Genomic DNA, 26,476 nt, shown 5'->3' on the forward strand with positions numbered 1-26,476 from the left:
TATTATGAACTCATGGGATCTATTACCCTTATTGATATTCTTTGGACAGCAGAAGCTTATTCAAATTGGCTGCTAAGACCTTTGACAAGAAACATGCAGTGTTTGGTAGCTTCCTTGATTTCTATTATGATGAAATATTCCAGCTTCATTTTATACATTTCCTGCTCCAGATCTAGAATCAGTAATTTCTTTTAGAATCTCTGGTTTCTTTTAGTGAAACTGGTATTTAGAGAGCACAATCTGGACACCAGGAGTCTCATTGCTATTGAATTGCTCATTGTTTCTGGACCTTTTTGGTAAATAGAGCTTTGAATATGTATTTTTTTAGATTTAAAGGTTTTTTTTTTTAAACATTTATTTATTTTTGAGACAGAGAGACAGCATGAACAGGGGAGGGTCAGAGAAAGAGAGAGACACAGAATCTGAAACAGGCTCCAGGCTCTGAGCTGTCAGCACAGAGCCCGACACGGGGCTCGAACCCACAGACTGTGAGATCATGACCTGAGCTGAAGTCGGACGCTCAACCGACTGAGCCACCCAGGTGCCCCTGTATTTTTTAGATTTAAAGGTAACATACACCACAAGTTTTTACTGATGCATACAACCTGTATTCAGGATTACTACAGAGATTTTACTCAATTCATGCATTTGTATCTTCTTTCAACCCAGCTGATATCACTCTTCAATGACACAAATGCAGCCATTTCATTTATCTCATGATACAAATACAATGGTATGAGATAAAGTAACAATACAACCACCAGCGATGTGAGTATGAAAAGTAGTTAAAATTTTTCATCGAGTTCCTGTTATCTTTAAAATATATCCTTTTCGGGCTGTAGAGTCAAAATACAGGATTTTAAAGTCACTTTGAATCATTCCATACTATAAGGGTTTGCTTCCCATTTGAGCCACAGTAAGGTTGATTCATTTCATGTTACTTCACGTTTTTTAGGAACCACTTTTTTTTTTAATTTTTTTTTTTTAACATTTATTTATTTTTGAGACAGAGAGAGAGCATGAACAGGGGAGGGTCAGAGAAAGAGGGAGACACAGAATCTGAAACAGGCTCTAGGCTCTGAGCGGTCAGCACAGAGCCCGACGCGGGGCCCGAACCCACGGACCGCGAGATCATGACCTGAGCCAAAGTTGGACGCTTAACCGACTGAGCCACCCAGGCGCCCCTAGGAACCACTTTTAAAATTTATTTCATTTTGTAATTATGAAAAATATTTACATCGTTCCCAAATCAAAAGTACACAGTATTAAAAAAAAAAAGTATAGCTATTCTCTTTGTTTCTTTCGGCCTCCTGCCTCCCTGTAAGTAATAATTTTGTGTATATGTGTCTATCATTCCAACATCTTAAACATGTATAAATATTAAACAATGACAATGTACTATTTATACTTTTCTCCACCTTACTTTTCCCATTTAAAAATGCATCCTAGGCACCACTCCATAATAGTATGAAGAAACCTTCTGCATTTCTTCCTCTCCTTGAATGGTTCTCTCTTGTGTGGATGTTCACTACTTTTGATTTGTCCTGAGCCCTACTGACGGACTCTTGGGTCCTTTCCAGTCTTTTGCTATTCAAAGTAGCCTTTCAATGAATCTCCTTCTGCAGATGTCTTTTCTTATTTTTGCTAGTATACCTTTGGCATAGATTCCTAGAAGGAGGAATTGCTCTAACAATGAGCAAATATGCATGGTGAATTATTTTTTATATATTACCAAATTCTTCTCTCCAGTGTTGTGCCATTTTCCATTTGCACCAGCAATGTATGAGAATGGCTGGTTCTTTCTGTCTTATCACAGATTACATTGCTTTTGAATTTTTGTCAGTATGATAGCTGAAAAGAAGTTTCTCAACTTGGTTTTAATTCAATTTCTCTTATAGGTGAGTTGTTTTTCCTACAGTTGAGGCCAATTATGTCCTCTTCTTCTCTATTCATACCCCAAAGTTATAATTTTTCCCCCTATTTCTTGGGCTGGTGCTCTTTTAAAAATTTTTCTTTTTTAACGTTCATTTATTTTTTGAGAGACAGAGCATGAGCAGGGGAGGGGCAGACAGAGAGGGAGTCACAGATTCCAAAGCAGGCTCCAGGCTCTGAGCTGTCAGCATAGAGCCCAGTGCGGGGCTCGAACTCATGAACTGCAAGATCATGACCTGAGGTGAAGTCAGATGTTTAACCGACTGAGCAACCCAGGCGCCCCAAGGGTTGGTGTTCTTTTAATCTTCTTTTCTAGTTCCTAAACAGTCCTCTTTTTTTCTGGATCTACTCTTCACATTTATTTTTTTAAGTTTATTTAAATGATTTATTTTGAGAGTAAAAGAGAGAGAGCATGAGCATGCAAGTGGAGGGAGAGGCAGAGAGAGATAATCCCAAGAAGACTCTGCACTGTCAGCATGGAGCCCTATGCTCCATGCCCTATGCAGGGCTCAAACCCACAAACCATGAGATCATGACCTGAGCCAAAGTCAAGAGTCAGATGCTTAACTGACTGAGTCACCCAGGCTCCCTGTTACTCTTAACATTTCTCTTAAAATACACTCCTTGGACTATAATAATGATTGCTATTCTTTTTTTTTTTTAACGTTTATTTATTTTTGAAAGACAGAGAGTACATCTGCACAGGCAGAGGAGGGGCAGAGAGAAAGGGAGACAGAGGATCTGAAGTGGGCTCTCTGTCCCAATGCAGGGCTTGAACTCACAAACCCTGGAATCATGAACTGAGCCGGTCAGATGCCTAACTGATTGAGCCACCCAGGTGCTCTGTGATTGCTATTCTGACTGCTACTAAGTACGTACCCGCCGCCGAGAGGTCTCCCTCTGCTTCTGTCCCACATATCAAACCGTCTGATGGAGATCGTGAATCGTGCCCCCCAGGCACCTTAAATTTAACCCGCACAATGCTCTTTGCCGACGCACCCTTCCTCTAATGTCTCCATGCAGTGAATGCCTTGATAGATGAGCACAGATTGCTAGTTGCTCTAGCCGTAACTTGGGTTTTTTCCTGATGGCTCCCTCTCTCACCATCTTTGTATCAGATCAGTCACCAATTTCTGTTGCCTGTACCTTATAAACAGTTCTCGAATCCATCTGTTTCCTTCCACCCCAAACTACTGGTTTATGCTGCTTTCATTTATTCCCTGGACTACTGTGCCGTTCTTTTAGATGGTCGTTCCTTTCTTGGCTCTCAAACATGGTCAGAATTGCCTTTGAAAGCACAACTAATACAGTGCCATTTGCCAGCTTAAAAGCCACCAAGGGCTCAAAAAACAAACAAACAAACAAAAAACCCAAACCCCCAAACCAAAACACCAAGTCTCAAGTCATATTTCCATAAGTACATATGCATGTAAGTCAGTGCTTACAGAATCCACACTAAACTGCTACAAGAGGGTCACCTCTGGGGAGAGGGCTCAGATGGTAGCACGGGAGGGGATGTTGTGGGCAGGATTAGTGTTAGTAAAGAAGGACTTCCATTTTATTATTATTTGGACTGTTGGGATTTTTCCCATTTAGAATGCTTTCAAGTATTACTTATATATTTTAAAATAAATAAAATAGATAGAGAAACTGAGCTTTTAGCTCTGAGGCAGACTGCGCTCACCAGCAGGCTGTGAACAATAAAATTGTCCTCTTTGCCTATGTGTTACCTGAGATCTTAAATCAGAGTATTCTTACCTTTGTGGTCCACAGTTTGACGGTCCAGTCAAATGATGATGTGACAAACAGGTGTGAAAAGTCAATTGGGCCCACAGCCATGTGGCAGTTAATTCCAGTCACTGGCCCTTGGTGACCTTCAAAGACCTCACCAATACCTGCTTTGCTGCACGAAGACCACACATGAATAGAATTTCAGTGACCTCTGCAAAGCAGCGATTAGTTAAAAAAAAAAACAAACCAAACTTGTCTCTGCATGATTACTTCTCTGTAATTTAGAAGAACAACCATAAACCACCAAAAATGAAACCACTTTCACAGTTATCTTGAGAGAAGTAAAATTCTAGACTACTTTTAATGATTAAAAAATAATATGGAGCAATATAATCTTTTTAACCTTCACAATTTAGTATCAAATTTTGTCATTTAAAATTCCTTTTTTAGAAGTTTCTCAAATCCTATCATCATTGGTATAGCACATCAATGGAAAACATACATACTTTTTTATCTCAGAAGCTTTCATATTTATTTAATAAGACTCTTATGATGACATTGGGCACACATTCCATTTTAACTCCTTTGGGAATCCCATTGGCTACAAAACTCCACATATCCTTGTACACTTGCATTTATCTTTTCAAGGGAATTTCTTAAATAAAGTTGACTATCTGAAAAGGTGCTATTTTGTGGAACCCCTTGCCCACCACAATATGATATGCAAAACTTCAATGTGATACTTAGAAAATAATGTTTTTGCTAAAAGAAGTTTTCAAGTCTATGAAATATAACTTCTATAAGGGCTGGTGCCTGTTTTTTCTTGTTGCCAAGTGTTTGGCATATAGTATGTGATCAATAAATATTTGTTGAAAGAAACCATAAAGGAAAATAGACAAACATAGGCCTTCCCTCCCCACCCACCAAAAAAAAAAAAGAAGCACACTTGAGAAGTAGTGATACACATTTTGAAAGTTATCCGAGGACATATGTCGCTTATTTAACTAAGCTGGGATTATTTCCAGCCCTGTTATCACACAGTAGTCTGCACATAATCATACCCACTTAAAAAATATACCAGAAATTCTGGATTTTAAAAATCCATGTGCATGAGGTTATAAATATGACAAATACTTAGGGATTGTGGAATCTAAATATTATGTCAAGAAGAGCGAAATGAATTAAGTTATTAAAACATTTGCGTTTCTGGAGCACCAATAAATGTCAGTGTGCTCAGCAAAATCTGAAATCATGAGAAAATGCTACAGTGCATGTTCCATGTAACAGGCACTCAAAAATTATTCCCAGTGAAACTGCTAACAGCAGTTCCACACGTGATCATTTAAACTGTTCTAAAGAACACGAGGAACTGATCTTTGAAGTGGCCCCTGGTGAGACTCCACTTGCTCTTAACAGCATCCTGAAAGAGTTTATAGGGTGCAAAATGAGGACCTTATTTAATTTATGGAAGTGGATTTTCACCTTCTCTATGTTAGTTGAAAAATAGAAATCTCCCACCACTCCCCCGTAGCCCTATGTGACCCATTTAAAATTACTAAGCCAAATTCTTGCTATGTTACAACTTTATTAAGATCTGTATTTTATATTTCAGATGGATGGACCAATGTAAGAAGCAAAATCAAGCTCGTTGTAAAAAGATTTGTGGTTTTTACCTTGGGTACCCTTCTTTGGAACCATAGTGCATATTCTGATTGTGCTTAAAAAGGACAATAGCCACAGAGCAAAAATGTTCATCATGTAAAACAGTATTCACATTAGAGAAACTAAAAAAGAAAAAAAAAACCCTGAAGGTTATCAATGAACATGTTCTGTAGCCTTCAGATAATTAAGGTCCTGAATTTCGCCACCGGAACCTATATGCCTGTTGATTCTAATAAATGTGTAGATAGACCTGTGACTCCATAGTTGGTCCACAGCACTCTCTGTGCCTCTCTCATGCCACGTATGACATTCTACCTGTATGGCAGATATTTGTGCATTTATCTTTCCCACTATCATCACTTTCTTGAAGGCAGAAACCAGGTTTAAATAATGTCTGCGTGCCTGGAAGCATCGAGCGATGTGCTTTGTTCAAAGTAGGTGTGCTTCGAATGTTTGCATGAATGAACAATTTTATCAGATCTTTTTATGCTCTCATAAAACCTTAATGCATGGTTTTCGTCAGTTTTATGGGCATGGAACCATGAGGCATATCTTCCTACTCATCTTTAAATCATGTGAGCAGGGGAAATACTGCTTGTTGCTATGTGTAGAACAGTAGGAGCGTCACAGCTCATATTGTGTGAATGGAAGAATCACACCACTTATCGCTCCTACAAATCACAAAAACACAGGAGTATAAACTTGGAACAATTTCTGATTTCTCATTAAATCTAAATAGCCTGGGCTGAGTAGAAGAGATGAAAAATCAATTGAATTAGAACTCCTAAAGTGAAAGAAAATTAAGCACCAGGGCGAACACAGCGAACCTTTCAAGAGATGGTGAAGCCACTCATTAAGCCTTGCATGCAATTTTACAATAATTCTAATTATTGGATTCTACTTCATCCTGATGGTTTTCCAGGGGCATTTGCCGATCTCTCAACCAAGGCCGAATTCTTATCACTTACAAACTTCATGGTGACTTGTATCTCATACCATTCCAGCCTCCCTGAAGGGGAGGAAGAGCCCCAAGGCATTTCTCTATATTATTTGGGGACTGTCATTTCTCTATGCTCCATATAGATTTTTAGCTCCTCACATACCATGTGTCAGGCCCCGGGCAGAAAATCAATGATGAAATGGAAAGAGTTTAGTAAGAGAAAAATGGCAAATGAATGAATAGTTGAAATAAAATGCAATTAATGGATTGTAGAAGCAGGTATAAAAATATACAAAATAGCAAACCTATCTTACAGCCCGTGGTCCCATCTCATTTATTCTACTTAAATGTTCTCTATAGTACTATCATCTTAAGCCACATATTTCCTTGTGTATTAGTTTATTGTCTTTCACCCTCAATCAGAATATGATCTCCACTTCTGTTTCTTTCCTTACCGCATCCTCATGATGTAAACGTGCTGGGCACATGGAAGGTTCTTAGTAAGAATTCCTTGAGGACATGAGTGAATGAAAGGAATGAAAATTCTGTGAAGCCGTAAAGGAGGAAGTGGTTTTGTCTGCTTAAGAGAGTCAGGAGAGGCTTCAGTGTGGAAGGACCTCTGCTCTGGCTCTTGACGTCCAAGGAGTTAATCAGGCCAAAAAGAGAGAAGTGCCAGACCTGACGGAAGAAATGGAGTGTGGGGACATACGGAGGTGTGTGGGATAAGCAATATTTGGGGGCTGTCATCCCTGGTGTGTGCGTGGCTGGTGCCTGAAGGCTGAGGCTTGCAAGGGTCTTACATGATATGCTAAGAAGCTTGGACCTTTTTCCTCAAGGCCTGTGAACCATCCAAGGCTCACTGTGGTTAATGATCAGAGCAGATGGATGCCATAAGGTAACAGAAACTTGAGGTGTGCTTTGTATGCCTGCAGATATCGCCTTTCTCATAACGCAAGGTGGTTATAATCCAGAATGCGATAACAGACTTTCGGAAATGAGAAACACGTCATCAGTAAGAAAACACAAAATCACCTTCCATGACGGCAGGCTGTGTAGACCGTACCCTCCTCACTGCCAACCACGAAGTTATTGACGTCTCCCGTCGGGAAAGCCATTCCGGTAACAGCCACAGGCTTGGACTTATTGTACACCAGCTCCATGCTCTCCTACCAAAACACGGCGTGGTTATATTCCTTCTGTCAACTCCTTGCCATGCCAAAGACAGCATGGAAAAATCATTTGGCTAAGTCGTCTGTTTGCTTTTCACACAGCGTTACAAAAGACCCTGGCTGTGCCAGAAACCACGCTTTACTGCCCCTGACATTCATGCTTCTGTGTATCTCTGGTTTCAGGCCGGCTGGATCTCATCAGCATGTGCTGCTGCTTCTTAAGTCAGGCAGAGATGACAGGTGAGAATTTCAAAACTAATGGTGCAGAAACTAAAGATAATACTGTAATGGTTACACTTGTCAGCCCCAGGCTTTAATAAAACACACAATACCCTTGTATTTACAAACATTTTCAAAATCAATTGTTCGTGAGAATACACGTGTATTAATATCAGATGTACTAAGCATATTGTCAAAGCAGGAGTGTGTGTCCTCCATGGACTAAAACCAGAAAGTTGTCAGTCAAGTCATAAAAAACAGATTTCAAAGGGGACACGATTTCATGAAGGGCAACCGTTGGGTGTATAGGCTATATGCCTACAGAGGACGGTATTTAAATAAGTCTTTAAAATAACAAAGGAAAGCCTTTATTTTATCTAAGATTATTTTCAAAATCAGGAATCCATGTATCTTAAGAGACATTCTGCTGAATGAAGTTTAATGACAGTGAAGAGTAATTAAGTGTAACCAACATCCCTAAATGTTTCTGGCTATTTACATCAAAACAGCCTACTTTGTGTACCTGAAGTAATTTTAAAAAATCATTCTAGGGGATCATGCCATTATAGTTGCTAAGGAGTTTAGTCTTTTTGTGCAAATGAATAAGCCAGGTTGTCTTAGCCAAGGAGTCCAGAAATTGGCTGCGTGTGCTAACGGTCTGGGTAGATGGTGTGGTCATGTGACATGCTCGCAGTACATGAGATCCACACACATGGTGAGCGCATCAGGGAGGGGGCATTATGACAATACAGAAAACGGAACCATCCAGTGGTCTGCTCCATTGCTAAAATTAGCAGCAGGAAAGGTACAGTCTCTCGGTCACCCACTTGGAACACAGAGGGACCAGGGTGACGACTGGATGCTGTCTGCTTGCCATCCATGGATATACCATGAAGCTTTCAATCTCTGTACCAGGACAGGAGTCTGTAGGCATGCTAAAATTAATAAGAACCATCTTGTATCCCCTGTACGACTGGTTTTAACTTAAACAAGTACACATTTAATCAGCCAAATGGGCAATTAAAAATTCCTAACTAGAGGGTTCACTCTTATATCTGTTTGTAATCTCCATGCTTTTAAAAGCAGAGAACATATTGCTGAGAATTTTAAGACAAAGCTATAAAATACCCACACACAACTCCCAACTTGTATAATGGTAATGCTTAGTCAGAATAGATGAACTTAAATAGTAAGGAGCCTATTAGCTCTCTCTCCCCCCACCCCAAATTATAAAAAGAATTTACTTAGTCTTAATATTCTCCACATCTGTATTTTTGGAGACTTATAGGAGGTTGTTTATGGTTTCCACATTTCCTTATGTGTCTTGAAACTCCAATGTCTTTGAAAATTGGGAGGCAGACATTCTAGGGTCATTATTCCAGGAAAGGGAATAGGAATGTTAAAATTTCGAATTATCTCCTAGATATGTTTATAATTTTCCTGATGTTTCCTCACATTTTTGTCAAAGTCTCTAACAGTAAACTCTTCTCTGTGTTTTTAGTTGGAGGACAATGAACTATGTTTTTTCCCATAAAGAAATGTGGACAGAGTGTGTCTATGCACGTGTGTATGTGTGCATGCATGCATCTTGAATACATAGATATATTCTGCAAGTTGCATTTCGATGGCTCCCTGCAGTGGTCTCTTACCCTTGTGCTTATTTGTTTGGTTTCCATTACTGTAATCAGTAGTGGTTTGGACATTTTGGAACATTTTCATTTTCAACTTCTCATTTGTTGAGCAAGGAATGGCAGGAGCCATCCTAACAAACATTCCAGAGGAGAAAACAGATGGTTGGACAAATTCTTCATACACACAGGCATCTGTCTAGGCTAAGGATGCAAGCAAGGGCTTGGGTTTCTGTTTTGTGGGGATACCTTTCCTTCAAGGCAAGTGCCCTTAAGGGATTGCTTTGTTGAGCTCCAACTTCGTTTGCATTTGTTTAACAATGCTTTAGGGTAAGTACAATTCATACCACAGGCAACTTCTATAATTACTATGCTTTAAAATGGATTATTTCATTTTCACTTGAAACTGACCTAAGGATTAACGTATTACAATAATTACATGATTTGTGGTAAAGGAAATGGGTTTTGGCTTCGGGAGGAGACTGCTGAAAGCAGGCCCCACTCTTTCAAGTGCATCCATTGGTTTTAGCTCCCATAGGATGTGAGGGTTTGGCTTTTAGGAACTATGTTCCATTAGGCAAGTATCTCTTTTAGCCAGGATGCTCTTATGTGTAGGGGAAAACAAACCCACCTGTGGAGTTGAGAGCATGTCCAGGCTCCAGGAACACATTTTACCATCGGTAGAGACAGTGATGAGGTTATGAGCATTCTGGGTCCCAACAACATTTACACAGTACACGGGATGCTGCAAAAACATAAACATGGAGGATTAGACGCCAATCCAGGAGGAAATGCTTACGCTGAAGTGTCAAACACATTACTCTAAAACAAGGATTAAAGGGTGACATAAGCCTACAATAATACAAGCCTCAGGTCATTTGCCACTTTTGATTTGAACCTGATTTCTTTCTAAAAGCTCTGGCATCAACATGTAGTAGTGGAAATACTTACCAAGCTTCACCTTGCTCAGTCAGAGGCGGTCCAACAGAGCCGAAGGAAGCTGCAGCCAATGATGACTGATGGGGCAGAAGCAGCACATAGTTTGGCTTCTAAGCTCACCATGAGTGATGAAAACAGACAGCTTTCAAAAGAGTGGAACTATTGACTTTTGGAAGGAATATGTGTTACTAAATCTGGAGTTTAATGCATTCTAGTCACCATGCCAAACATTTGTTAACATTCTTTATAAAAAGTGGTTAATATTCATCAGCCTCTTTAATTTGAGGGGGAGATATTGGTAGCAGAACTTACTGGCACAGTGCACCTTGTGATAAAATTAGGTTCTTTTATGTTACTGCAAAATCTAGGATAATGATAGATTTATTTTTCAAAATATCATCTGGGCTACTACGGAGGCTTCGAGTTGGCCAGGGCCTTGATAAAAGTCACTTATACATCCCGGGAATCATAAGCAAGATGCTCTTACCTCCTGTCATAACTCTAGCAGGCAATCCCCATTCTGTAGAATCCTAAATGGTAAGCTAAAATCATTTGCAGCTGCACATTAAATACTAAATGGAAGGTTAGCATAAGCAGAACCTAGCAGTAATGTGGGTTAGATTTCAGGCAGTTTAGCCATCACGGGCCAAACCACAACTTAGTTGGTGCCTCTCTGTGCAAATAGCTGACAGCCTAAGTCTTACTCTTGATGAGTTACTGTCCATAATACCTAGCCACAATGACAATGAAACAATCTTTAATATTGGAAAGTTGATATTATATACAGGATGGTTCCCAAACTATTATTATCATATAAACTCCTGGTCAGAAGGAGTCATAACAATCATCGAGGACAGCTACTCATTTGTCTCCACCAAGAGGTGGATCCAAACTCTTCTGAAACACCTTTCTCAAGGGTAACCAGTTTTTTGCCCTGATTCCTGGGGAGTTCTTCTTTCCACCACTGGGGATAAAGAAAGCTCAAGGAGATACTTTAGTTCAGTGCCCTCTGGGATCCTACAGATCAAGTCCAAACAATATTTATAGACTGTTGTTTTCTCACCCCTCCCTTCTAGTCTTATCTAACTCAGACTAATCATCGCCAATTCCTCTCATGGTTCTCAAGTACCTGGCTTTCAGGCTTTCAGTTCCCTCCTCATCCTGGTCACTCTCTTTTGAATATGTTATATTTTGTCTGAGCTCCTCTTACAGTGAAGTTATGAGAAAGAAACACAAATGTCGACCTATATTCTGGCCAAGAGAATATAGAAATCTAGGGAGTGTTGAATTGTCACCTCTCATATGATAAAAAGTACACCAGTGGTATTGTATGCTAAGATTACATTTGCTTTTTTGGCAACTGTGTCATCCTCTCTTTTACCATGCTGATGGGCATCCAACTAAATAAACCCCTAGGTCTTATCCACACCATATTCCTGCAGAAATTTTCAATCAGCTTTGGTGGATGTGAACAGTGGTGAGTACGGCAGGGATCTGAAACTCAATGGTATCTTGATCAGGTCTCTAAATTTCAAGAGGAGCGACTGGTTGTGGGACTGTGGACAAGGGTTTTTCCCAAGCCTCTGGTGTGTGCAAAACCTGCAGCAGTGAGCATTCAAACTCAAGGCCCAAGTCACACAGCATTCAAATCAACTAGGAGAATGGAAGAAACAAATTCTCACCTAAAAACAGCAGACAGAAGAATGGAAGGGGAGGTCCAAACACTGTTATGAATCTGAAATCCACCTAGTGTTTTTCAGCAAGAGTCCAATGGGGTTTCTCTGTTAACCACCAAGCATCAACGCAAAGCACTAAAATCCTAGTGGACTGGGACTCCTAAGGGTACGTATAGAAGGGAAAGGAAAGCATCTAGAAGAATGTATAGAGCCAACTGCCTGGAGTAAGAATGTGCATGGTAGCCCCTCCCTGGCTTTAATCAGTACTACTGGCCTGTGCTTTCATGAGTAATAAAACTTGGCATAAAAGAAAAGAGAGAGATGTAAAGAAACCAGAAGTAGACACGTGGGCATGTCTACACACACACACACACACACACACACACACACACACAACTCTATTTAATGGAAAGAAAAAAACTCAATGCTACAGCTCATTTTTCCAGTATAGATGCCAGATTGTTTTTATTTATTTAAGGAATAAACTTACTGTGTGGCAGAAGGGTTTTGCTTTAATTAGGATTTCCTGTTGTCCCAAATGCATATGTGTGGTGGGTGTGAAAGGAAATTAGTAATCTGTGGCAGGCCTCTTTTTCCTTAACCACTTTTGATCCTGGTACCAATCAGCCAGGCATTAGTGGAAGTTGAAAGGCAGTCACAAAATTAACTGTGCCCTTTTAGCTATGGATTCAACAAAATGCAGCAAAAGAGAAAAAAAAAGTTTTCTTTTCAAACAGAAATATGTTACTGTTCGATAATAATAGTATTTAAATTTTTTTTAATGTTTACTTATTTATTTTGGGGGAAAGAGAGAGAGAGCAAGAGAGAGAGCTCTCACAAGTGGGGAAGGGTCAGAGAAACAGGGAGAGAGAGAATCTCAAGGAGGCTCCGTGCTGTCAGCGCACAGCCCAATGCCAGGCTCCATCTCATGAACAGTGAGATCATGATCTGAGCTGAAAGCAAGAGTCGGACGCTTAACCGATTGAGCCACCCAGGTGCCCGATAATAATCGTATTTTAGCTGTGATGATCATATCCTAAGTTACTTGAAAAAGAAAGCTTAACTCTTTGGAAGAGCTCCTGGATTTGGATTTTCCCCAAAAGCTTATTGCTCTAACATTTGGATTTATAATATTTGCAATTTCACAAGATAGGCTCATAAACACACCAGATATGCACATACAGCCAGGAAGAGGATTCATGCTACTTGAGCAAACACCTGCATCAAGCCATCTTCTCCTGGGTCACAATTTTCTGTTATTAGTTTGGAGAAATGGGGTAGGCAAGAGCAATTTTCCAAGATTCCCAAGAACTAGTTTCACCTGCATGTGTCTCAGGCCCAAGTCAATCAGAATTAGGGCTGACTTGGTATTTGTCACTTCCCATTGTCAATCTTACAAGAATGGAAGAATTTTCCTCTCCATGGTCTTAGCTAAAGCAGCTCCAGTCCTTTTTTAAAGCTAGAATGGTTTTGAGGCCAGCTGATGAAACAAATGAGGCGACCACATTAAGGAAATTGAAACAATAGTAGAGCTGTATTTTTGGGCATAATTTGGGCATTTCAGAGAAAGAACATCAGTTACTCTGAATGTCAAGGTAGCAAGGATTGATGGAGACATGCCTGTCTTCTCATTCCTCCTAACAACTGCTAAACACACCTGTCATTCTCTTAAAGGAAATGACAGAGTAGTTGTCTTATGAACACTATACTGAACCTCTTCTGCTAAATTGTGGGTAATGGTTTTGAGATGTTGACTTTTAACCCGAGGGATTATATTGTCACTGTAGACTTTACCGTTGAAACTTACAACCATGCATTCCAGAATTTAAAGTCATAGCACTCCCTCAAATCACAAATGGAAAAGGACTGTTGGCAAAAGTCCCGTATACCATCCCTCGACATGAAATGCTTACTCCTCAGGGCCCATTTGAAAATACGAGTTTCCATGTTATACTGTTAACGTGAAGGGTTACTTTACAGCAATTTCACCGATGCCTCTTCCAAAGTTTCTCCCTGTGTCTTTTTCAGTTTTAATCCATCCTCACCTCACCGATGGTCTTTGGATCCAAAGAGATCCTTTAGATGTGTGGAAACTTGTAGACCATTAAGAGACTTTTTTTTTCCAAATTCAGTGCTTCCTTCGCCTACTTTTCACGCTGCTTTATTGGTCAGTCAGGTTACGGTCACTATAAATTACATACATTCTGGCTTGGAGTTACTGACCGCATCCGTACTTCCATCAGTCATCCCCTTACAGGGCTTGGGTGGCTGACAGGGAAGTGACAAAAGCTGACTTACAGTGTGTGCAGCAGCTGACAAGGGTGTCCTCTGCACTGGTGTCCTTCGATGACTGCGATTATCCCACAGGACAATCTGGCCCGAGTAAGTCCCACCAACCACCAAGTTGGGATGGAAACGAGCGAAGCACACTGACATCACAGAGGACTGGGAGGAGAAAGGGGGAGAAATGTGTACTGTGAAATGGTTGGAGAAGGCTTGTTTCTTCCTGAAGAGAAAACAGTTCATCACATCAACTCAACACATCCTGGAAAACAAAAAGCAGTTGTTAAATGCAAAATTAGTAGACCATTTTGTACCTAAATGCAGACTTTTTTCTTGAGAAGGTTGGTCAACGGTTACCCCTTGAAACTTGAAATTTGATGTCCTGGCCATGTCCTCAAATAGGCATAAAACCTATCTTATGTGCATCTTTGTTTTGTGGTATGTAAAGCTTGGTTTGTGGACACTTCCCATTTATCAATAAAATTGCATCAGAACAAATATTAATTCTCCACTAAAATCTTTACAAAGTAATTCTTTACTCTGAGGGCATGGCTACATGAAATTATACTATATACAGTGTTGGCAAAGCCTCAAGGACTTTGAGACATGGTGCTTTTTTGGGATTTTTGTTTTTGGCTTAATGTAGACTTCTAGGAAGTATACTGACCTCAGACTGATCAACTGGTTCCTCCCTAAATTCCCTCACCTCCCATGGGCATTCTCCTGACCTTAATCCTGCCCACTTCAGACAATTCTTAATGTTATTCTTTGCCCTATTTTAACAAAGTCAGGAGTGGATTTCAGTCCAACTCTACCAGGGCCTGTCATAGCATCACGAATGTGGTTTTTGAAATTCCACAAAAGACTACTGGACACTACATTATATAGGAAATTACTTAGGACCAGGATACACTTAAAATCAGGTTAAGTTGGCTGTTTCACATTTGTTAAAAAGTCCATTTTTATTCCCATAGAGCTTTCATGTTTGCATTTATTTATATGTGGAAGCAATTATTTTTAAGAAATGCATTTCATCCTTCCAATTAAGTTCAATGAATGACCTTGTGTATAAGAAAGGCACTGTACCAGGCATAATGGGAATACAAAGGTAGTCATTGCCCTCAATAAACTTGTGCCCTGATAAAGGAAACTAAAAAGCATGCATGCTGATGACCAAAACTGCATTTGCTGCTAGTTCATACGTGCTAGTCCAAGCCTTCATATGAAATAGAAAAGGGTGCCTCTTTGCATAGACATAGTCATGTGGGAGAGGTGCCTGCCATGGCTAGTGGAGAGTGAGGTGGATCTTTGTCCTCACTTGTCCCTTGGGTTTGATATCCTTGCACAATTTGCACACACAAGTGTGTGAATGTGATTCATGCCATGACTAAATCACAGCAGCATGCGTGTGTGTGCATGTATGTCTTTGTGTGTGTGTGGGGGGGGGGTGAGTGTGGAAGATTAGCTGGGAGAGGGGAGAAAAGAGGAGAGTGGAAAGAGTGGATGGTTCAAGAGACCTCATGAATGGGAATGAATCACCCCTTGAAATACAGGTGGAATACTCAGCACGTGGAGAGGAAAAGAAGCAGGCACTCCTGGGAGATGAGATGATAGGGAGAAGATTACAGGCACCCAAACAGAGGCTGGTGAATAGCCCACAGTCTTGTTTGGCTGGGAAGAAGGTTGCATGGTAGAGGCAGACGGTAGGGAATGTGGCTTAAAAGGCCACTCGGGCCAGACAAGAGAGGGCCTTGAATGGCAGGCACTGTTTGGAATTTTTCCCACGAGCAACAGTGAGAAATCACAGCATTCTGAAGAAAAATGGGAGAAGATCAAAGGTTGTAGCTGATAAGCCGGCAAAGTAGGAAAGTGAATGAAAAAACATTATGATCTTTTCCTGACTGGGAAGCTAGACATCCATTTCTAAAAAGATCAGATCGACTATCAACCTAACTCTTCCTTGTCTGAAGCAGCCTCAGCTACGCTGAGGTAGAATAAAGAATGCAGACTATTTTTCAGTGTCATGTTTTCCTAGTTTGAATGATTTTCAGTTCCAATTCCTTGAACACGATTAGATGGAGAACATGCTTGTGCCCCAATCTGGTTTTCATAAAGTTCAAGAATAACTCTCAATAATGATACTGAATTAAAGAAAAAGAAAATAATGCTGGTCAGCTTCTTGTTTTACACATCCCACAGAAACGATTCTTAGTTTTCAACTGATGAAATTCTTATGTTGTTTGAGCTATGTTGGAAACATTTTCTTTAAAGCTTCAGACTTAAAATTATCCAGGTGGAATCAGCAACTGAATTTACCAAAGCTCCAATCAATATGGATAAAGGAATACCATTAAATTAGGAAAATCTAGAACTCAACCACTTGATTGCTTTTGTGTTTGAGTTAATTCCCAGCAAACACTGTTCCAAACTTTGAACAGTTTGCTAAGAGACTAAACTAGAGAAAAGTAAGCAGTGGATGTTCTTCTACGAAACTGAAACGCATAGTTGTCAATCACCTAGAATCCAACTCCAGGAAGTGAGAATGCTTTCTAATTCCTACTTTTTCATTCATTCACTTGTTTTTCATTCATTCATTCATTCATTCATTCACTCATTCATTCATCAAACACAATGATGCCCACTAAGTACTAATGAAACCATTTCAAAAAATTTTAAATGTGATAAAAACTCCCACTCTTGAAATCAGAATTCTGTTTGCATTTGACAAAAAGTCAAATTCATGCTAAACAGAGTCACAATCCCTTAGAGCCCTGGAGTTCTGCTACCAGAGTCTACTTTGTTTTGCTGCAAATCAATCTTTACAACATCTCCATGAGGAAAAAGAGTAGACACATTTATTTTTATATTTGGAAGATTAGAAATGGAAGAGTAGTTATATGATTGTCAATTTCACTTATATTTTAAGCTCCATACATTAATTATAATATGCATTCTACATATTATAGACTATAAAGGTTCAAAACAGATCTCCAGGGTATGCTACACTTGACATACTATCATTCATATGGAAACACTAAGGCAGTATGATCTCAATTATCTAGATGTAAAGTTTAAAATTTAGTCATTTCTTGAGATGTTTTTAAGTGCCCCGATGTTTGATGTAATGGTGATAAACATTTGGATGATTGACTGAATTTTTTTATTTTTCATCCAAATGTTTAGGTTCTGTCAGTCACATGGGAACAGTCCCCTAATTGCAGAGAAAGCTCTTCTTCTTATTTGGAAAGTCTGCATCAACCCCGAGGAATAAAGTCTTGGAAAAACCCCTGTGATCTCCTGCTCTTCGTACAGCTCCTGATCTACTTGTTGTTGCCAATTGTCTTGGAATTTATTGACTGTCAGCATAGATAGCAAAGGATGATATCATCCTGTCAGTTATATCGATTTGGTAAAGGGTAAAAACAGCATTCCAGAAGCATTGACTGACACTATTAAAATACGTGGGTTTTCTTGTTGTTCTCATTTGCACACTACATTTTCTGAAGACATATTTTATGGAAAACATTATCAATAATATTAATGTTACTTTAAAAAATGTCATCACTTTCCTAAGCATTTAAAATTTTGTAATTAATTCAGTTATTCAGGGTCATAATAAAGTGCTATTAAGTTGTATGGTAAATACAATTTAGACAAGCAAAATTAATTGAAAACAAGAAGCTTCCCTACCTTGTTATTCTTAGTTTTATAAGAATATGTAACTATATAGATATTTTTGGAGTTTTAACTTATTACTTATTTTATTTTATTCTTTAACATATAAGAGGCTTAGATTTATTTTGAGAAACAGCATATGCCTTTAAACATTCAAATCAAGTAGTTTAGACGAGTGGAAAAATAGTGCTAAAGTTGATGAGAATTTCTGGATAATGTTAATGTCTAATCAGTATAAGTTTTTCTGACACCACAGTCGAATGTTTTTATAAGGCTAGTGATTTCATCAATATGGCTCAGAAATATGATTAACTAGTTACTAGTACGTTAAAAACTTGATGTAAAACTGGTGAGTGTGACCTGATATATTCCAACACAGGTGACACAGAGACAGTATCACACCAGGAACCACTGTATCCAAGGGGGCAAGCACCACATTTTGATTATTTCTGTATCATAGTTCCATCAAATCAGGACAAGCAAGGTTTTGAGACTATGTTTTAAGGATCAGGGCGTCTCTAGTGACAGGTTCTGGTTTCCTACGCAGACATGGCAGCCCAGATGGTCCTGGGGAAACTTTATTTTTCAATCTTGAGCAGACCGCATGGTTACTGGCCGTCCCCGCAAAGGCAGCCTCTTCCCCTATGCCTGTTGCCACACGTTCACTTGCACACGAGCTGACCCACTATAAAGGATTCCATACCCTCATCATCTATTTCAAGAAAAGGCAGTTTGTGTTCCCCCATTCACAGGGTGAATTCAGAGACGAGACGGGTGGAGACGCCACTTTCAACGTCTCCCTTCGCTCCCGACACACACAGCATCAATTGCAGTCGGCCCCAACCCCTCCTTCAGCGGCTCTGGGGGCTGTTTTCTATTTTATAGAGCTAATCCTGGCCAGTTGAGGGTCGGTACTTCCCCTTAACCACAGACCCAGATGCCCAGGGCAAACAGCCTCTGGTCACTGTTGGTTGGGCAGCTTGCTCCTTATGTTCACATTTGATACGGTTGCCCGAGTCCTTTTGTGTATGGCACCCTGCCCACTCCCCAGCCACCGTGCCTGGGTTGGTGGGGAGAGGGGTCCTGCATTCAAAAGCATCTCCTATTTCAAGTACCATCTCTTCTGGGGAGAGGTTGGTCCCAAGAGGGAATGGCCATATTGTTGCCATATGCTCTTTAATGGTGGCTGACATTTTATTTGCCTAAAAGTAAATGCTTAACTGTCAGAGGGCTGTGAGGCAGACAGATCAGATGCTTCTGGCTACTAGTGAGCTAGAATATATTTCTGCAAGTACCTAAGAAACCCACAAAGATATTTCTTTTGTTAATGAAAACACGCATAATTAGAGAAAACTGCTGTCGAAAACCCCTCTTACAGGCAATCATGTAGCACCAGGCATCTGACAACATGGAAGGTGCGAAGGTGGTAAAGCCAAGACATGAGTCATGAATTGGGCACTTAACTTTAATTGAAATGAAGGAACGGGTCTCTTTTCCTTTCAGAGCTCTCTTTTCTTTTGTCTAAGTCTCTATCCCAAGGTGCACAGTTCATTCATCTAAACTCTAAGAGTGACCATCTACTGAAAGTTCTCACCCCATTAGTAATGAAGTGCCCAGGAGCAATGACTAAATGAGCTTGCTTGCTACCTCTTGACTCAGTTTATATGAAAAAAAAAAAGCAGCTGATTTTAATATTTGATTTCCCAAAGATTAGGAACCTCTCATTATGATCATCTTTCCTATGATCCCTTGGGATTTTTGTACCTTTCAGTAGTGGGATGCTTCTGTGTACCAAGAGACAGACCTGGACTGTGTACTGAGAATACAAAGTTGGTGGACAAACCACAATGAGATGCCCACGAAGATGGCTATGATTTAAAAATGTTTGCATGTCAATTACACCTCAAAAAAGCTGGGGGTGGGGGGAACCAAAAAAGGGGGGAATACCAAGCACTGGTGAGGATATGGAGAAATGGGAACACTCACACAATACCAATAGGAATGTAACATAAGGCAGCCATTCTAGACAACATGCTGGCAGTTCCTGAACAAGTTAAACACAGAGTTAACATATGATCCAACAATTCCACTCCTCGGTATACACCTAAGATAACTGAAAACATCTGACAATGCAGAAACTTGTACACGCATGTTCACAGCAGCATTATTCATTATAGCCAAACAGTGCAAATAACCCAAACATCCATCAACTGAGGAGTAGATAAATAAAATGTGGTAAATCCATACCATGGAATATTAATCACAAATAAAAGGGACACAGTACTGATACAGGCTATAACATAGATGAACGTTGAAAGCATCATGCTAAGTGAGACAAGTCACAAAAGACCACATATTGTATGATTCTATTTATACGAAATGTCCAGAATAGGCAGATTCATAGGGACAGAAAGCAGATCAGCGGTTGCTTAACATGGAGGTCAGGGGGACAATGGGGAGTGACTACTAATGGGCATAAGGTTTATTTTGGGGGTGATAAAAACTTTCTAGAATGATGTAGTGGTTATGGTGGCACAACTTGGGGAATACACTAAAAAAACCCCCCTCTGAATTCTATACCTTAAAAGGGTGAATTTTATCTCAATTTTTAAAAGAGTTAGTGTGCAGACACCTTCTGATTTCATGGAGCTTACCAACCTTATTTCTTATCTTCGGGACAATTGTCTGGACTATTTTGATCATTCTTTCCTCAAACAAAGTTATTTGATTTTTTTTTTTTTTACTTCCCCTTGAACATTTCCTTCAATTTCTACTCTTTGAGAGGCACTGAGGTGGAAAGGGAGGGTTGGCACACTTGAAGTCCCTAAAGCTGACCTCCTGCTCTGACGCCTGCTAGCTGTGTGGATCTTCTAAGCCTTATTTTTTTTATTTTGTGCACATTTTCAAATTATTTATTTAAAAAAAAACTATGGTGAAATACACATAAAATTTATCATGCTAACCATTTAAAATTTTTTGTAATGTATATTTATTTTTTAGAGAGAGAGAGAGAGAGAGACAGACAGACAGAAACTGAAGCAGGCTCCAGGCCCTGAGCTGTCAGCACAGAGCCTGACGCAGAGCTCGAACTCACGGACCGCGAGATCATGACCTGAGCCGAAGTCAGACGCTTAATGACTGAGCCACCCAGGTGCCCCTCATGTTACACCATTAACCATTGGTGTAAATGTTACACCATTTTTAAGTGTACAGCTCAGTGACATTAAGTACACCCGCACTGTTGTGCAACCATCACCGCCATCCATCTCAGAACATTTTCACCTCCCCCAACTGTAACTCCATGTCCGCTAAACACTAATTCCTCATTCCTCCTCTAAGCCCTTAGCAACCACCATTCTACTTTGTTTCTATGAGTTTGACTACTCTGGGAGACTCACATACATGGACTAGTGCAGTATTTGTCCTTTTGTGACTGGTTTATCTCACTCAACACAATGTGCTAATGGTGTTAGTACACCCATGTAATGCTCCAAATGTTACTACACTTATCTGTTTACCTGTCAGTGGACATTAGGGATTGCTTCCACATTTTGGCTATTATGAATAATGTTACTATGAATATGGGTGTACGTACAAATATTTCTTCAGGATCCTGCTTTCAGTTATTTGGGGTATATACCTGTAGGTGAGAATTGCTGGATCATACTCCATTTCTAATTTTTTTAAACTGTCATACTGTTTTCTATAGAGGTTACATTTTACATTCCTACCAGCCATGCACAAATGTTCTGATTCCTCCACATGCTTGACGGCCCTTGTCATTTTCTACTCTCATCCTGTTTTGTTTTTTATAGTAGCCATCCTAATGGGATCCTGAATTCTCAATTCATAACAGGAGAATGATAGTTCTCGGCCTGCCTACAAGCAGGTCATTTTCTTTGCCTCTGTTCCCTGGGGCTGTTGGAAGATTTGAATTTAGTAATGCAGTTTAAGACTGATAAACAATATGCCCCCATATAGTGCCACACATGACTACTTTGCGATTTGGAGAAACATTCCTGTGGAAAATGAAGGTCCAGAGGACTCCTCATTTTGCTTAACGAATCCTTCCTAAGCAATTCTCATAGTAATGCTTGCTCCTGCCTTGATAATCAAGGTTGACAAACTGTCTCCAGAAGTGTTACTGCACCTTTTGTTACATGGTTTAACTCTTTGGAGTCCTTATTTTTGACAAGACCTCCTTCCTGTCTGGGACACTGATTCTATTTCCTGTTCCACAGACCTTCATGGCTGGTTATACTTCCTGTTGCGGGTGGCAATTCCAAGTCCTGATATTTAATAAGTTTGGATAATGAGGAAGAGAAGGAAGAGGGAAAATGGTGCAATGTTGGCACCAGAAATGACTGCAATAAAGACCAAGATTAGATTCATGTCACATTGTCATTCATATGCATGTTCATAAGGCAAGCACTGCAATTTTGGGTGACATTAGGATCTAAATTGTAGTTGGTAGTACATTCAGTGCAAGTACTTCTGAATACCACAAAATTTCAGGGCAATGGGATAATCTGCACACTATTCCCAAAAAGTTTTCTGAAATCAGATTCTTTTTTTTTTTTTTTTAAACCACATTTCACACCTTGAATCAGTGCTGGGAAACTACTTATATGTGATGTGACTTTGTATCTAATTTTTACTTACTCATCATTCACCTGTATCATCCATATAGGTGTGTGGACCCCTTAGGCTGTGTTCTAAATCATTGTTACTCCAAATTTGCTTGTACCTTAGCATCATCTGAAGAGCTTAAAAAAAGATTCCTCATGCTCAAGGCACATCCCACACCAACTAAATCAATTTCTGGGGGTAGGACTCAGGCATCAAAATTTTTAAAAGTTCCACAGGAAATTTCATGCGTAGTTAAGTGAAAAGTATGGTTTTAAATCAGTGGTTCTCAAACTTATCTGAACACAAGAAGCACTTAGAGAGTTTATTAAAAACAGATTCCTGGGTCCCAGCCTGGAACTACTGAATGAGGATTTCAAAGAGGCCTGGTGGTCCATGGATTTAACACATGCCCAGGATCTTGTTGAATTGTTGTTGAGAAGTTTGGAGAACCCAAGTCGAAAACAATGAATTCGTAGACTATGACCCAGTCACAGTGGGATGCGTTTCCTTTTGCATCAATATAGGCCATGCCTGGGTTGTTTCCTTCATGGATCACATGCTTTGGTCACAACCTGCCCAACAGAGACACATGTAGTATAATAATTGTTCATCTGCTACAATGCCTTGCTTAATTCCCTTCAATTTTATTTGCTGGCTTTTACATTTCCTTCCCCTTTCTTCTTCCTCTCCCTTCCTAAAAGATTGAGCTCTTAGAATAGGATCAATAAAAAGGGCAGTGAAGGTTTGGTTCCCAACTTCCCTTCAGCATCACTCTTCACGCTGGCACCAAACATCTGAAAGTTCTTATTTATTAGTAAGAAGGATAACAAACATCATCATTGTCACACCATTTACATTGTTATGCGCTGCGGGGGTGTTCCAAAATTTTTGAGTACCTACTAAGTGCCAAACCTGGTATATATTGCTGTATCAGTCCTACTAGGTGAGTAATTTTTGCCTTCATTATTTCAGATTAGGAAACCCAGTCATGGACACATAAAGCCACTGACTTGGATCAAATGAATACCAGGTGACAAAGCCCAGATTTGAACTACAGGCTGGCTGATTTAGAAGCCAGTGTGCCACGAAACATTGTATCAGTTGAAAACCAGGTGCATTTTCTCTTGGAGGTACACAAACTCCCGCTCCTAAGCGCCACACCTCTGACTTCACACTGCGGGCTGATAATCACTGACTAAGCCTCATTCATCCCCACATGGCAGACAGGGATTTGGGGCACCCTGGATGCTACAGTGGCCTTGAGTCTCCAACCCCTCTCCGGTTGGACTTAATGTTGCCGGTATAGAGAATGATCACGTGACTCAGCTCTTAGCCTACCAGTTGTGACAGGTGACAACAGAGCTAATTAGTACCAATTGTGGTGATATTTACCATGAGGTGGGTACTTCCTGCTGCGAACTGATTGAGACCAATTAATCATTTCATAGGAGTCTACTGAACAGCTAGCAGCTGGAAACCGATTGCATCACTACTGACAAGCTCTGTATTTATTGTCACTGTTTTGGGAGAAAAATGTGTTTTCATCTTGTCACTATGCAGCCAAACCAAAAATGCCATTCCAATGCAACAATTTCTTCGTAAATGAGTGTTTATCCCCCAAATAATTATGTGAATTGTTATTAATTATTGTAGAAGGGAAGAGTGCCCCTGAAAAAGCATTAACAAGACCAACCCAACAGCAAGGTGGAAAATCTTGGCAAAAAATCCTTTAAAATGCAAAGCCATTCTGGGATGTCTGGGGTGGCTCAGTTGTTTAAACAACCGACTTTTGATTTTGGCTCAGGTCATGAGCTCATGGTTGTGAGACTGAGCCCTGCACTGGGCTCTGCGCTGAGCCTGGGGCCTGCTTGGGATTCTCTCTCTCCCTCCCACTCTGCTCCTTCCCTCCTCTCAAAATAAATAAAGAAACATTTAAAAAATAAATAAAATGCAAAGTCATTCTTAGAAAGTAACTGCTTCAGACTATCACCTGCACAAAGCATTGGAAACATTCCTTGTGCCAGGTGTTGGCCTGGATAGGACCCACCTGGTGTTACACTGAACAACAACTGGGAAATTCCTATTTCTTTATAAAAGGAAAGTTTGTTTCCTTTACAAACTTGGTTTATAAAAGGAAAAGTGGCTCCTACCCCCCCTTTTTTAATTAATATATATATTTTTAATTTTAGTTAACATAAAGTACAATATTGGTTTTAGGAGTAGAATTCATTTATCCACCACTTACATACAACACCCAGTGCTCATCACAACAAGTGCCCTCCTTAATGCCCATCACCCATCCAGCCAACCTCCACCTCTCCCTCCGTCAACCCTTAGTTGTTTCTCCTTCATTAAGAGTCTCTTGTGCTTTGTTCCCCTCTCCCTTCTCCCCCACCTTCCCATACGTTCATCCAGTTTGTTTCTTAAATTCCAATCCTATTTTAGTCATCACAACTAGTAAGAGTTCTATAGAGAAGTTGGCACAAATTTATATTTTATTTTTTCATAAATTCCTTATAATAGTTCTAGATTTTTAGAAAAGTAGTAAAGATAGAACAGTTTCCATACACCTCACACCCTTTTCCCTACTGTTAACACCTTCCCTGTTTTTACATTCATATAGCACATTTTTCACAAGGAATAAACCAATATTCCTATTACACTGTTACTGAAATCCATGCTTTGTTCAGGTGTTCTTAAATTTTACCCAATGCCCTTTTCCTGCTCCAGGATTCCATCCAGGAGACACATCACCTAGTCATCATGTCCCCTAAGGTGTCTCTAGACTGTGACAATTTCTCAGACTTCTCCTGTTTTTGATGATTTTAACTGTTTTGAAGAACACTGGTGGTCAGGAATTTCCTAGAATGTCCCTCAACTTGGGTTTAATTTTTTTTCTTATCATTAGGCCTAGACAAAAATCTTTTTAGGTCTTACAAACATTTGAACAAAAAGAAACCCGAGTTCCAGGTCAGTTAGTGAAAGGGGATTATAACACACACACACACACACACACACCATTTTTATAAATTTGTTCTAAAAACTTTACTATGGATAAAGCAAGGTGGGGCTGTACCCCCATATCTGGAAATAAGGCTCACTAAAACATGCTCAGGTCAAAGAAGCTTTCTCAGTACAGACTTCTAATCATTTACTCATCATTTAGTATGTCTTTTTCAGGGAATAAGAAACCCAGTTGCTATGCCTGGGCTGGAATAGGATTGTGTTGCAAGCTGAAAGTGAACTTTTGCTTTATAAAAAGGACAAAAAAGCATAGGAAGAGATGAATATAGGGGTTGCTTTATATGTTAATGAGCACCAGCTTTCTTCAAATCAAATGTCTAAATCCTGCTTAATTAAAAAAAAAAAGGAAGTTGATATTTGGATATGTCATGTGTTGACATCCACCACTTTGACTTATGGGGGTACGAACTAAAGAGAACAGATTACTTTATTCAAGAGAGAAGGAAAAGACTTCCAATTTGACAGGAAAGAGTGTAGGCGGCATTAACTTCAGTACTTGTTAAAACATGAAGGATTAATAGCGAAAAAAGGGAGGGAAGAATTGTGAATGTCTCCAGTTCAGTATCTTCAAAAATGTTTGTGGTTTCTGAGAATGGCACACCCGACCACATGAAAGTGACGCTAAGGGACTCAGCCACACGACTTCTCTAAATCCAGAGCTGGGACTGCTCTCCTTTTACCATCAAACCATCTTACTTGAAGTGTAGCCACAAATTAAATTTATTTTTTATTGAAAAAGTACTAAGTCCTTACCAAGAGGGCAAACACAGCATTCAGAAACACTGGTCCCTCACCCCCTTCCCTGCCTCCTGCCTCCCCCACCCAACCTTGACAGAGTAAGCCATGTAAACCATGTAAAGAAGAGCCAGTTCGTAGTCTATGAATTTTTCCTTGGCCATGTACAAAAGGCAGTGATGGCTTTCAGCTGAATCTAACAGAATCCGGTTATCAGCTATTCTTTTTTACAAA

General features: G+C 39.9%; 1 protein-coding gene across 5 annotated transcripts in view; it reads right to left on the reverse strand.

Annotated features, from left to right (window-relative positions):
* DYNC1I1 (dynein cytoplasmic 1 intermediate chain 1) overlaps positions 1-26,476 on the reverse strand; it is a 313,205-nt gene that overhangs the window by 57,646 nt on the left and 229,083 nt on the right. For all 5 annotated transcript variants that reach the window (XM_053218428.1, XM_027071928.2, XM_027071927.2 and 2 more), the window contains 4 exons: positions 14,195-14,341; positions 9,913-10,026; positions 7,298-7,431; positions 3,691-3,835 (listed from right to left, as the gene is read on the reverse strand). In XM_053218428.1, the coding sequence (XP_053074403.1) occupies positions 3,691-3,835; positions 7,298-7,431; positions 9,913-10,026; positions 14,195-14,341 (540 nt within the window). The remainder of the gene's footprint in view (positions 1-3,690; positions 3,836-7,297; positions 7,432-9,912; positions 10,027-14,194; positions 14,342-26,476) is intronic.

The sequence above is a fragment of the Acinonyx jubatus genome, chromosome A2, assembly GCF_027475565.1.
Source record: "Acinonyx jubatus isolate Ajub_Pintada_27869175 chromosome A2, VMU_Ajub_asm_v1.0, whole genome shotgun sequence".
NCBI lineage: Eukaryota > Metazoa > Chordata > Mammalia > Carnivora > Felidae > Acinonyx > Acinonyx jubatus.